Raw genomic sequence first — 11,953 nt, 5'->3', positions numbered from 1 at the left:
GTTTGCAGTCTGTTGTTTATGTAAATTCTTGATCACAAAATAAAGTTAATAAGTGCTTAATGATGCCAACAAAAGTTTTACCTCTTTTCTTCATTTCTGCCAAAGATCAACATGCAGTAAAAAAATCCATCAAATGCAGTTTTTATGCAAACAAAGCAATTTGCATGAAATTGTATGCTTGGTGATTGTGAGCTTGTACAGAAAGTCATGTCGTCAAGCAAGGCTCTGATTTGTTTAAATCTAGGGTGTTATAGCCAAGGCTGCGAACTCGAGATTGATATAGAAAAAATATATATAAAATATAGTTATTACTCTCTAAAATCTCTACAGGCTGTTTCACTCTAAAAGGGGGATCATCAGAAGGTCCTTATACAAAAAGAATCTTATATGAGCACAAGCAAAATCGATCGAGTTCAAATTTACCCATTCTCTGATTTAAAAAGAAAAGAAACATTCCGGTCAATTTTTGCTCCTAAAAACTTAATTGCATTTGACACAATGCAAATTGCTACGACAGACTTCGCATTTTGTTGAAGCTTTACTCTTTCCTCTGCTTGACATCACTTAATCGCTTGATCACAGGCCAAGTTCCTATAGGCATGGTTCTTGAAAACATATCGTTAGTCTAGTAACTTTAGAGAGGTTCTGGGCTGCTGGCCAGCTAGACTTGTATAAAAGTTAGAGTTAAAATTGTGAAGTTAAAAAAATTAGTTGCATTTACAGTAAGGTATTAGATAGTTTTAGTAGTTATAAGCCAGTAAATTCGTATCATTTATGTAGTGGTAGTGTCTTGTACTTGATTGACTCAGGGAATCTTTAGGGACGGATTGAAAAAGCTTCTTTAAGAGTTTAATCCTGACAGTTTTGCATAGCCTACTTGTATAGATGTTTTCACCACTGACACAGGCCGATCATCGAGATTGACAGAGTGAAGTTTCCGATTGTTGAAGTATTATGTCTGTGAATGCCGATAAATGGAGAGCTATCCTTGACATGCGTGGCTCAACTCAAGCTCAATCCTTAGTATGCGTTGCTCAAATGCACACCCCGAGAGTCGAACCAGCGCCGCTTGATCTTGAAATTTCTTCGTTCCAGCTGCTTAATCAGCTTAGCTATCAAGGTGAACAACTAGTAAGCTACTGGCTTTTAAAACTTGATTTCACTGCTCGCTTGTTTAATAGATATTTTTATTGCTCAAATTGCGGGTTAAGTTTTGTTATTTTGAACACAACTCAATTTATTTTCATTACGCACGAACATGCAGAAAGCGACAAAGTAAATACACGAATTTGGTAACAACAAAAGAAAAACATGACAAAACAAAAAGATTTAAAACGTGCCTCGCTAAAGACTTAGAAGGTTGACTGCGTTTTAATTTGTCCAGTTTTTTGCAGAATACGTGTTGAAGTTTTATCGAAAATAGGCCTGCGGGGGGGGAGTGTCGCTAGACCTCACACCAGTTGGTCGACATTGCCCTACATACGAGAGTGGGAGCTCCCGATGTTGGGTTGCTCAGCGCAGGCAAGTCGACCCTTGTATTCTACCAGAAACAACTTAGGTTTGTGTAACCGAAATAGAGCAAAATCCCGAAAGCAGATTAAGCTGTTTCGTGCCACAAACCTAGAATGAATACTACTGTAAAAGGGTGAGATCTTCTTTTTTGTGACGTAACAAGAATAATTGTTGATCACAGTCAAGAACATTTCTAAAATGCGGTTATTTTGACAAGTCTGTAGAAAAACCTGTAAATGAAAAAGATTTTCTATAACTAGAAAAGTTTGCTCCGTCGCTTAGCGGCTGTATAAAGAAATATATGAAAAGCAAATAAAAGAAAGCTTAGGCTAAGTGTAATTTTAAGCTAAAAACGTTGAAAAGTACAAAGCATGTCTCAGATAAGGCGGTTCACCAAGCTTTGCTGCAAGGAATACCACAAGTACTTGGTAGCGCAAACGCGATGTTCCTCTAGTACTGGAAAGACGTCTGATAAACCTTCAGCACAATTCCCTCCTCCAACACTCATGGAAATAAAAGGAAAACCCCAAAAGAAAGTTAAACAAATCAACGCAGAAGGTAAGTTTGATATTGAGCTTCTGAATGTATTAAACGTGTTTAAGTCTAATGTAAGATTCGTAGCCTAACTTAATGCAAGATAGGTTTTCTTCAGGCAGACATGCAGCTCTTGTAATCTAATTCGAAATTTCACAGGACGCACAGTTGTCCTTGTCGTCTCACATTTGGCAATTTTGAAGCGTTTGTGTGGCAGGGCATGCTTTAACCCAGATGCAGTAGAGTTGTCAGTGGTACTTTTAGACCCGGGATCATTTCTAGAGCCCGAAATCTTTCTGGGGCCGGGAACGAATGAAACACCTCATCAAGGCCGTTGAGAGGTTATTTCGGGCCCGGTACCAATGAGATCCAGTTCAAAAGTACCTCGTGAACCCCCCTGTCAATGTTACTGCACCTCATGTTCTTTTGAGTCATGCTTGTTTTTGGTGGCCGGGGTTGTTATTGGTACCGGCCCCAAATTATCCTCTGAACGATCTTGCTCAGATGGTCCATGCCACCACGGCCTACATGCAGCTTATGCTTTCGTTAGATTTAGATCAGTACCGTAGTTTATGAAGTAAAAATTTTGGCACCGGTATCATGTGTTTAAAATAAATTTAATTCAAGCTTTGCTTAACAAAGAAAAATAAAAAAACTACTAATATGATGCAATTTTGCACTCAGTATTGTATGATAAGATAGAGCAAATACCGTACCATGCAATCTTGGACAACTAGATTTTTTTTATGCTTTTTTGAACTTGGCTTGGCTTAAAATTTCACTGGCCAAAACAAAAAAAGTTTTCTTCCATGAAATTTTTCAACACATTTTGCATAAGTTGGGTTGCTAAACCTAGTGTGGTGTTGGTTTTTGCTCAACACACTACTTTGAGATGAATCATAAAAAACATTCATTCATGAAAAAAAATTGGAATAGAGAGCAGCTACCTTTGATGGGATTCTTTTGCAAGCTACGTTTGTGCTTGCATTTTTTAAATAAATTGCTTTCATTTTCGAGGAATTGTGATGAGAGTATAGAGACAAAGAAACAAGGATTTAGTGAAGTATGGCCTACTCGGCAGGCCAACAAGAAAAAATAATCTAGAATATTGTGCTTATCACACGCGAGGTTATCGCTAAGAAGTTGATTTTTTAATATTCATGTGAGTTAGTTAGTATAGGCTACACGGTTTTACGTCTCCTATTTCCCGTATTGCGAGGGTTAGACGTGTTAAGAGTGTTTTTCACAAAACTAAATCAGCAGATTTAAAACAAAAGCATGAAGAAGAGAAAGGAAACTGAAATAACATCAGGTTTTAAGCAATTTTTCTCATGTAGAAATACGAAACATAGATGAGTCCAAAATTATTAAGCCATCATAACTTTTTTTGGTTGTTGGTCTATTATGAAGGGCACCAAGGTCATTTGTTACCCAATTCGAGCATTAACCTTCTATCATTTCAGTTTAGTCGACTTTGGTCAATTCAACTGTTGATCTGGGCTTTTGATATTGTGATAAAAACGTTCGTCCTGCTTCCCAGTTAGGTCGCCAAAGTTTTCGGTAATTTTACTGAGGTGGTTATGAAAGTAGGGCGCTTCATCGTTCATCTTGTCCCATAGTTCTTGTAGGCTGAGGAGACACTCTTTTACCACCTCTCTGAATCTGTAAGTTTTCCTTCGGCTATGGAAGCTGTAAACCACAATTGCAAATGCATCCAAAGCTCAAGCCACATACTCTACATCTTCTTCTTCATCTTCAGAAGTGGATGAAAATGTCAAGAAGAAGTTTTCTTTTCTTCATCGACTTCTTGGAGCTTGGTACAAATGCTGGTTTCGGTCATATTCATCACCAAGGGGATTCGGTACGAGTAAAATTGACAGAATTTGTTCTTCTGTCTACTTTTCTGGAAGATTTATTTTTATTAAGGTGGCAACTCTCTTATCAAGTATTGAAAATATGCTGCGGTCTCGTAAAAGCCACTTTAGCTACTCCTAGATCAGCGTTTTTCAACCACACAATCAACAATTTATTCACTTTCAGATTTCCTCAATTATGATATCTGGGTCTGCATGAATGAGCACAAAGTTAATATTCATGTGGGCATTACAGAAAAACAAACACTAAGTTCTTGTGATTTTGATTTTTGACTGGTGTTCTATGGACCACAAGTCAAACAACACCTGACGATCTTTCACGGAACACCGGTTGAAAACCATTGTCCTGGATGAGTAACCAAGAAAGACTCGTTGAGCTGCTTATTCCAAAAGTATTGAATGACTTAAACAATTAAATTTTTATTTTTTAATAGCATTTTTTTTAAATTTTTTCCAACTAATAGCTCACACACTTCAGTTTTCAGCACTTGGCTCCATCGAACTACAGTATACTGATGCGATTTTGTCAGAAATTTCAAACGTAATGTTGCCAATCGCACATAATTTAAATAAAAGTTTTCTTTTTACTGTGAAAAGACCCGCTGTCTCTTTATTTCATGACTAGCGGGCTTCTCAATTAGTTGTTTTTTTTGGTACATTCACCATGTACCGGTATGTTGCTCAATCACACATGAGTCCACAACTTCCCGTGATGAGAAATCTTCCGACTTACTGGATTTTTTTCCTGATATAATACGGCAATCTGGCTCGTCGTGTCATTTAAAAACGGTTTTGCATTGAAAGCGTTTCAACCCATGATTAGTCACGGAGCTGGCTTGTAGAAACACATATGTAACTTAATTGCTTCAAGAATCAAAATTATTAGTTTATTTCCAGTAGGTAACGGTATAAAAAATATTTCTTTATGGATTGTTTCTTACCGGAAGTAGGCTAGGCTATGCTTTCTTCTCACTCCCGATCTACTTAGGTCACATATGAAAATTTGCGTTAAACATTTCGATTTGACACACGAAAAGTTTTTGACCTCAGTTTTGTGCCAAAGCATAGGTGGCTTTGCCGCTAGCCCAAGAACGCATGATTGCTGATCGATATAATAAGGACCTTCTGATGATCCTCCTTTTAGGTGAAACAGGCTGTCAAGGGTTTAGAACTTTAGATGGTAATAACTATATGTGATATAATTGTCTGTATGTTTACATGGTGACCTCTGGTGAGATCGTACGCTGTAGACCGGTATGTTTTCATTTTGGATCTTTTTCAAATCTACGAAAGACCCAGCTGATAACCCCAGAGGATATTTAAACATTATTTAAGACTAAGTTTTAATTTTTGATTAGCGAGATGTCAAAATGACCAGTATGGCCTTAATCTGACCTTGCAAATGCAGGTTGGAATAAAGTTCTTTACTCAATTGATTGAGTTACATAGGTAGATAAATGGGAAAGATCACCAGTTTTTCATGACATTGAAGATCAAGATCATCATGAACAAGTGATCTTGAAGATCACATTCAAGACCTCTTTTTTGCATACCGTACTCGAAAAAAAATCAGTTCTCGATCAATGAAAAGATCAGCAACCTCTCAAGCACATAAAGTGAAATTTCCATTACTTTAAAACTTTTTCTTATGATTTGAAAGAAAATGCCTAATGAAGTATTATTAACTGCAGGCAGAGGCCTACTATTTCGATCTTGGGGGTCTCTTCATCGCAGTGAAAGAAAATTGACTTGTATTGCTTTAGTTTTTTATTTTTCCGATTGATTTTGCTTTATTTTTTCCTCTTTGGATTAGATAGTTGTTGTGGTGAGGTAAGTTGACGGAAACAATTAACTATCGATAGCGTTTGAATACCAAAATTAAAACTTGTCTCATTTTGCATTTTGATCACATAGGCCACGTCACTTTACGCTTCCTCACATTCCTATTGAATTCAATGTATCTTTCATAATTCTTAGTTTTTCTACTTGTTTATTGTTTGCAAATTGTAATTGCAGATACAACAAGTCATTTGAACCATTTACGAGTGATCGCAATGAAAAGAAAGTTGTTTACTCCTGGCCCCCTCATGGTCAGCGACCGAGTGAAGGGGGCCATGCTAACTGATATAGGAAAAAGACACGCTGAGTTTCCATATATAGTTCAGTAAGTACAGTATGAGGATTTTGTAGAGTGTTTGAGTTAAATTGTCATTGTTTGGATGGTTCACCACTACGGTATATTCAAAACCTTTTGTGGTTGTTGTGAAATTCGTACAATAGTCTACATCAACTGATCTGAACTGATTACTCGAGAAACAGTAACAAGCTTGTTTTTACCACCATCCTATTTCTTCTACGTCGAACAACGGCATCTATGCCAATGTATAAAATTTCAAAACGTCCATGTTGGCACTGTTAAACCTTTGTTCAATAATTTTGGAAATACTTGAACAGGTATGTGAGAAGTGCGCTTTTGCAAATTGCAAAGGTGGACCCGAAGCAATACACAGCGATTCTCATGAACGGGAGCGGGACCTTTGCCAGCGAGGCTACACTGAGGACTATATTCGGCAACAGCAATAAAAAGGTTTGAAATAACTCAGTGGAAATTGTCTTGTAGGGCTTTAGCAAACAACTAATTAACTTCACAAAACTGAAACTTTCTTGTTCCTTTTTTCTTCGAATTGTTCAGACTACTAAAGTATTTCAGCATATTTAGAAAATGTCATGTTTTTATTGGTGAGAAATTGAGGCGATAGAATGCTGAAAGAAAAAAAATTGAACTTTTTCTGATAGTTTGGCATATCTGTGTTATGTGTTATGCTTTGGTGATGAGACTGCGCAAACTCAATATTGAAGCAAAAGTAATAAAAATTTTTGATTGTGCTGAAGATGTGAATTTTTATCGAGACAAAAAAGTTATTTAAAAAAGGTTTAAAAGAGGTCAACTAAAGAAAAATATTTTAACTTGAATTGTCATACACTTTCAAAACTGACATCAGGTTTGGCTGAGACATTAAAATAGATGCAAAATCACACAACTTAAACCAAAAAAATGCGTGTACTCGAATAAAAATCGATCGAATTTGTATCCCTGACTGACTGTACTGACTTTTTTTTATCATACAAATTGTGAAAAAAACTAGTCTAACTTGTTTTCAAGAAGGTGCTGATCATGGAAAATGGACTGCACGGAAAAGTGTTGGCGGACATCTGCCGCACCAGTGGCATTAATCACAAAGTGATTCCGATGAATATGAAAGTTCTTCAAGACACGTTGCTTTCTGTCAACGACATCAGTGGTGTCATGGCTGTTCATTGCGAAACTTCTTCGGGCATGATCAACCCTGTCAACGAAATCGGAATGATTGTGAAGAAATGTGCCCCCCGTAAGTAAAGCTCTCAGTGTACGGGTATGTGCAAAAGCAACTACATGGTCATTTTTAATAGGCCACTGTATAATATTAGTTTTTATGTATTTTCTATTGTTGCTTGTTTGTGTTATTAAGTTTGTATTTTTAGCTATAGAATCTGTTACATCATTGCATCCACAGTTGGCTGTGTACTGCCGAAAACGTAAATGTGCTCAACTACTCATAATATATATATTTATATGAAAATATATATTATGAGTAATAACTACATTTGTAATAACTACATTTGATTTAATTCGCTCTGCTTTGCCTTTTTGCTTGGCATTGAGCACTTTTTGTAGTATTAATAGTTTTCATTGTTTTTTTATATTTATATGATATATCACCCAAATTCGGTTTTTCCCCGCTAGTGGTGAAATGTAGTATGCGGAATGTGAACTTGGCCAGAATATTGCCCAAAATTTGAAAATTAAAAGTTCAAGTTGAGATATATGTAACCTATATCGAACATATTAACACAAGTATAATATTGATCAAAATTTTCACTTAGGCTACTCTATTTGTGGACGGTTTAGGATACTAATAAATTTTCATACCAGCAACACATACGATCGGTTGTATTTACAAATCTCCAGTCCTTGTCCTACTCGGTTAGAAGGCTTAGTTTTAACGGAAGAAAAAGTTGCTCTACTTTATCTGTCTATTAAGGCGCGTAACTTTTATCACATTTTTCAGAATGTTTGTTCCTCATCGATGCCATGACAAGTTTTGGTTCCATCGAGGTGAACATGGAAAACGTCGACTTTTTGATGAGCAACTCGTGCAAGAGCTTGCAGGGTGTTCCTGGCGTCTCTTTCGTCATCGCTAAAATTGAGATGCTTGAAAAGTAGGTCCTTGTCAAAGCAGCTGTAAAACTTTGCTTTTTTTTGGGGAGGGAGTTGAAGTAACTGTTAAAAAGGTATATAAATGTTCTGATATTTGAAATAAAGAGTTTGTGTAAAATATATTTCGCATGAAGTATTGAAGTATGAAGCAGCTGAATCGAAGCAAATTTATGTTGATTCATTCGAAACAAAATTATCAAAAATAAATCGAAATGAAATGCTAAAAACAAAATTAAGAAATTCCCTTCAAAACGAAATATTTTAAACTTTTATTTGTTTTGTTAAACGCTTATACGAAGCTGTCATATCATTTAAAGGCCATGTAGCAAATCCATTGGTTGCTTTCGTTAATCGCATGTGGTTTATAATTTTTCTAGCATAGCACACCGAACAAGAATATAAATTCTGCAATTGGTTTCAGGCACCGCTGCAAAGGTAACGGGTTGGTCTTGGATATCGGAGCTCAATACAGAGAGCTGGAACAAAATGGCCAGTTTCTATACACACCACCAACGCATGTTATGATAGCGTTCAAAGAAGCTTTAATGGAATTCTCCGAGGAAGGGGCATTGAAAGGACGTTCAAAGAGGTAAGACGTATTTTGAAATGACCATAGACCTGCCGAGATGTAATGAGATAGTGTTAAGATATAATAAAAATGACAGTAAAAAAATAAAACAATGTTGAGTTTGAAAAATTATGTACACTATTACAAGTAAGATGTTGTTTTTGAAACATAAAACTCTGAGGTACACCTTGCTGCGCCGATATTTTTTTTACTGATGGTCCAAAAATTCCACTTCATTTTTTCCCGCGGAAAAACCAGGCGACATTGACTGACATCCTAATAAGTGAAAGTGTGTGATGTTCCATCTTCGGAAGTTTTTCTTCGTATGAATCTTTATCTTCTCCACTCTAAGGATCGAGAGCTCTGCTTTTATCGCCTTTGAGCAGTGCAGCGACTCGGTGTAGATGTTTGGGCAGGTGTCGAGCAGCCACTGAATTGATTCGTGGTCCAGTTCACGCAGACCACGCATATTATACCATTTGGCGCATGTGGTAGATGACGCAGTTGCAGATGGTGTGGTCTGCAGTTTGTTCGTTCTTGCCTACTCGATAATTCTCCATCAAATGACGGCTTGCAGCAAGAAACAGCACTAATTTGCAAATCGGCCGTGACTCAACCATACCGCCAAAAAGCCGTGTTCTTACATCTTGAGACATGTCACTGTTTAATTGCTCAAATCGTGTGATTGGTTCTAGTCCAAACGCAGCTCGTGCAACGTTGTATGTAATATACCATTTGGCGCATGTGGTAGATGACGCAGTTGCAGATGGTGTGGTTTGCGGTTTGTTCGTTCTTGCCTACTCGATAGTTAATAGTTTTTGTATTTGCAGTAGTTTAAACCAAACACCTAAGCTTACTTATTTTTGGTTTGTTGCTGCTACTGTTTTGGAAGCAATCCGCTTGAATGCGATCTGTTAGTAAGTCAGCAATGAAACATGAATCGGATTAGATCAACTGCAGTTTCCTTTTACAGGTACCGTGAAAACACAAAAATACTCAAGCAAGAAATGAAGGAAATGGGGTTTAAAAAGTTGTTTAAAGACGAAGATAACCCACTTGGATACATTGTGACTTCGTTCAAATATCCCAATGTTCCACAATTTGTCTTTGAAGAGTTCTACAGAAGATTAAGTGACGCAGGTAATAAATTAACCCTCAGCGCCCGGTCGCAAAGTTAGGTCAATGTAGGCAGATTTACTTTCGTAAGTAGCCTATTTTTAATTTTGATAGAATATAACTTATTACGCTACGCAATCATAGCTTATTGTATAATATTCAATAGCCTAACACATACGCAAAGTACACATTACAATAGCGTAATAGGTTATCTCATCACTCAAAATTTGAAGGTTAAGAAAAAATATTGAATGGGCTATTTATTGCCGATACTCGGAAAAAATTTAGGACGGTCTGGTCGACTGTTAGAAATGAGTATCAGCACTCTTGATAACGCACCAATACCAAACAGCGTAGCAATGTCTATTCTCTGTTTGTTTGTTTTTTTACACCTACAAATTTTCTCTACTCTTTACTCCTCGTATTATAAAATTTAAAATAATTGCCTTAACCTAAGGTGTTGCGACTGTCCCAAATTTTTAACCGACTACCCTGTTTCGGTCCTAAGCTCGTCATGACGTTCGCGTTTTGTCGCTTTTTTCTTTGTCTAGGTCTCTGCTATGTCTAATATACGACCAGAAATAAAAACAAACTGAACTGAAATGATTTAGTTAGCAATTAATATTATTTATTTATACGCCGGATGCATAGCAGAATGGTGAAAGCTCTGCGGTTCGACGTTTAAAAGAACGCCAGTTCTACCCCGCCTAAGAACATGTGTCTGTGGCAAAGCACTTAAAGGCATGCCTGACGGTGGACATAAAGATTGGCTTCCTTGCTTTCCCGTCCACTTAGTCTAAATCTTTAACAACCGGGCATAAGCCTGAATGGGCCAAAAAAGATAGGCCATTTACTCTGGTGGCAAGCTTTAAAATTTCGATAAATGATAAATATCTTTGCAGGACATGTAATTTCCTCGGAGAAAACAACGGCGTCAAATTGCTTCCGCATTGGGAGCATCGGTCACATGTTTCCTGAAGACATCCGGGAGCTTACCATCAGCATCCGGGATGTTTGTCAAGAAATGAGAATAGAGCTTCCACTTACGCATACCAACAACGCTTAGAACAGATGCTTGTAATGTGCAATGTCCGTCAGGATATGAAAACTCAGCTTGTAAATAAAAAGGAAATTAGATTTATAGTTTGTGTGTCCTTTAACAGGTTAGCCCGGAAAAAAAAGCTGTTGTTAAACAGCGGCCTCGTTCCAATTCCCTGAAAGTAAGCTGCAATAAAACGCATGACCATTGACCAATGTAACCCAAACCTTGTTTATTGATTGAATTTCTGCAATACTCAAGTTCTTTATCATGCGCTAACGTTATGATCTGTGGTTTCAGGATTGCTAATGGCTATAGGCTTACTTGTTATTTCCGCTCAACATCCACTATCTGAAATTTCACATTGTTCTTATGCGTAATCTAAAAACGTTCACTTTATAACGTCAAATCTTCCCAAAGGAAGGTATTGTGTTCTTATTTGCTAAGAGCACATGCACCATGTCTTAACATTTGTCTTGGCCGGTGGAAATGTGCTCCTGGCTTCTGCCAGTTCATGATGTTGCCCATTAAAACATGAAGTTACTAAAATATTAGTAGGCTACAAATTGATTGTACTAATTAAGTACGAATTGACAAAACCGTGTAATAACAAAAAAAACCAAAGTGCTTGGGTTTTGATTGATTGAATGAATCTTTATCCTCGGACTGGGAAAGCTTCTTGCAGAGCTTAATCCTTGCAGTTTTGCACACTTGTAGAGGCTTTGAATCACTCACGCAGGCCCGGTCACCGAGATTGACAGAGTGAAGTTTCCGATTGTTGAAGTCTTGTTGCCAGGGAATTATTCAATCCACTAGGTGCCACTGAATAGAGAGCAGTCAACGTGTGTTACTCAAGCGCACACCCCGAGAGTCGAACCCTCCCCGCTTGATCTTGAAGCTACTTCGTTCCAGAAGTCACGCGTTAACCAACTGAGCTATCGGAGCTGTAGGGTAGTTCGGAGCAAAAAATTCAGCGGGAAAAACCGGTCAATTTCATTTTGATTACACATAATTAAAAAAAAAATTCCAAAAATTACTTAGTGGAAAGTGGT

The 11,953-nt window shown here is 37.3% G+C and overlaps 1 protein-coding gene across 2 annotated transcripts; it reads left to right on the top strand.

The window, feature by feature from the left end:
* Positions 1–1,731: 1,731 nt before the first annotated feature.
* Positions 1,732–11,492, top strand: LOC145783155 (2-aminoethylphosphonate--pyruvate transaminase-like). Of its 2 annotated transcripts, none has more exons than XM_082594957.1 (8): positions 1,732–2,070; positions 5,937–6,084; positions 6,375–6,507; positions 7,087–7,309; positions 8,030–8,180; positions 8,600–8,767; positions 9,720–9,886; positions 10,765–11,492. In XM_082594957.1, the coding sequence occupies exons 1-8, from the start codon at positions 1,884–1,886 to the stop codon at positions 10,926–10,928; spliced, it is 1,341 nt and encodes a 446-aa protein (XP_082451083.1). In that variant the 5' UTR covers positions 1,732–1,883; the 3' UTR covers positions 10,929–11,492. The 2 variants fall into 2 exon arrangements, with proteins under 2 accessions (XP_082451083.1, XP_082451076.1); XM_082594950.1 differs by having other exon boundaries at positions 7,084–7,309.
* The last annotated feature ends 461 nt before the right edge of the window (positions 11,493–11,953 follow it).

This window comes from Aplidium turbinatum, chromosome 1, assembly GCF_918807975.1.
Source record: "Aplidium turbinatum chromosome 1, kaAplTurb1.1, whole genome shotgun sequence".
Classification (NCBI taxonomy): Eukaryota; Metazoa; Chordata; class Ascidiacea; order Aplousobranchia; family Polyclinidae; genus Aplidium; species Aplidium turbinatum.
This window is presented reverse-complemented; position numbering and strand designations above follow the sequence as displayed.

What these genes read in the sequence shown, in the direction of transcription:
- LOC145783155 (XM_082594950.1), top strand. Translation starts at nt 1,884, where the DNA reads ATGTCTCAGATAAGGCGGTTCACCAAGCTTTGCTGCAAGGAATACCAC. An exon ending in TCGGCAACAGCAATAAAAAG is followed by an intron (nt 6,508 to 7,083) that starts GTTTGAAATAAC and finishes CTTGTTTTCAAG; the next exon opens with AAGGTGCTGATCATGGAAAA. An exon ending in CAGAAGATTAAGTGACGCAG is followed by an intron (nt 9,887 to 10,764) that starts GTAATAAATTAA and finishes ATATCTTTGCAG; the next exon opens with GACATGTAATTTCCTCGGAG.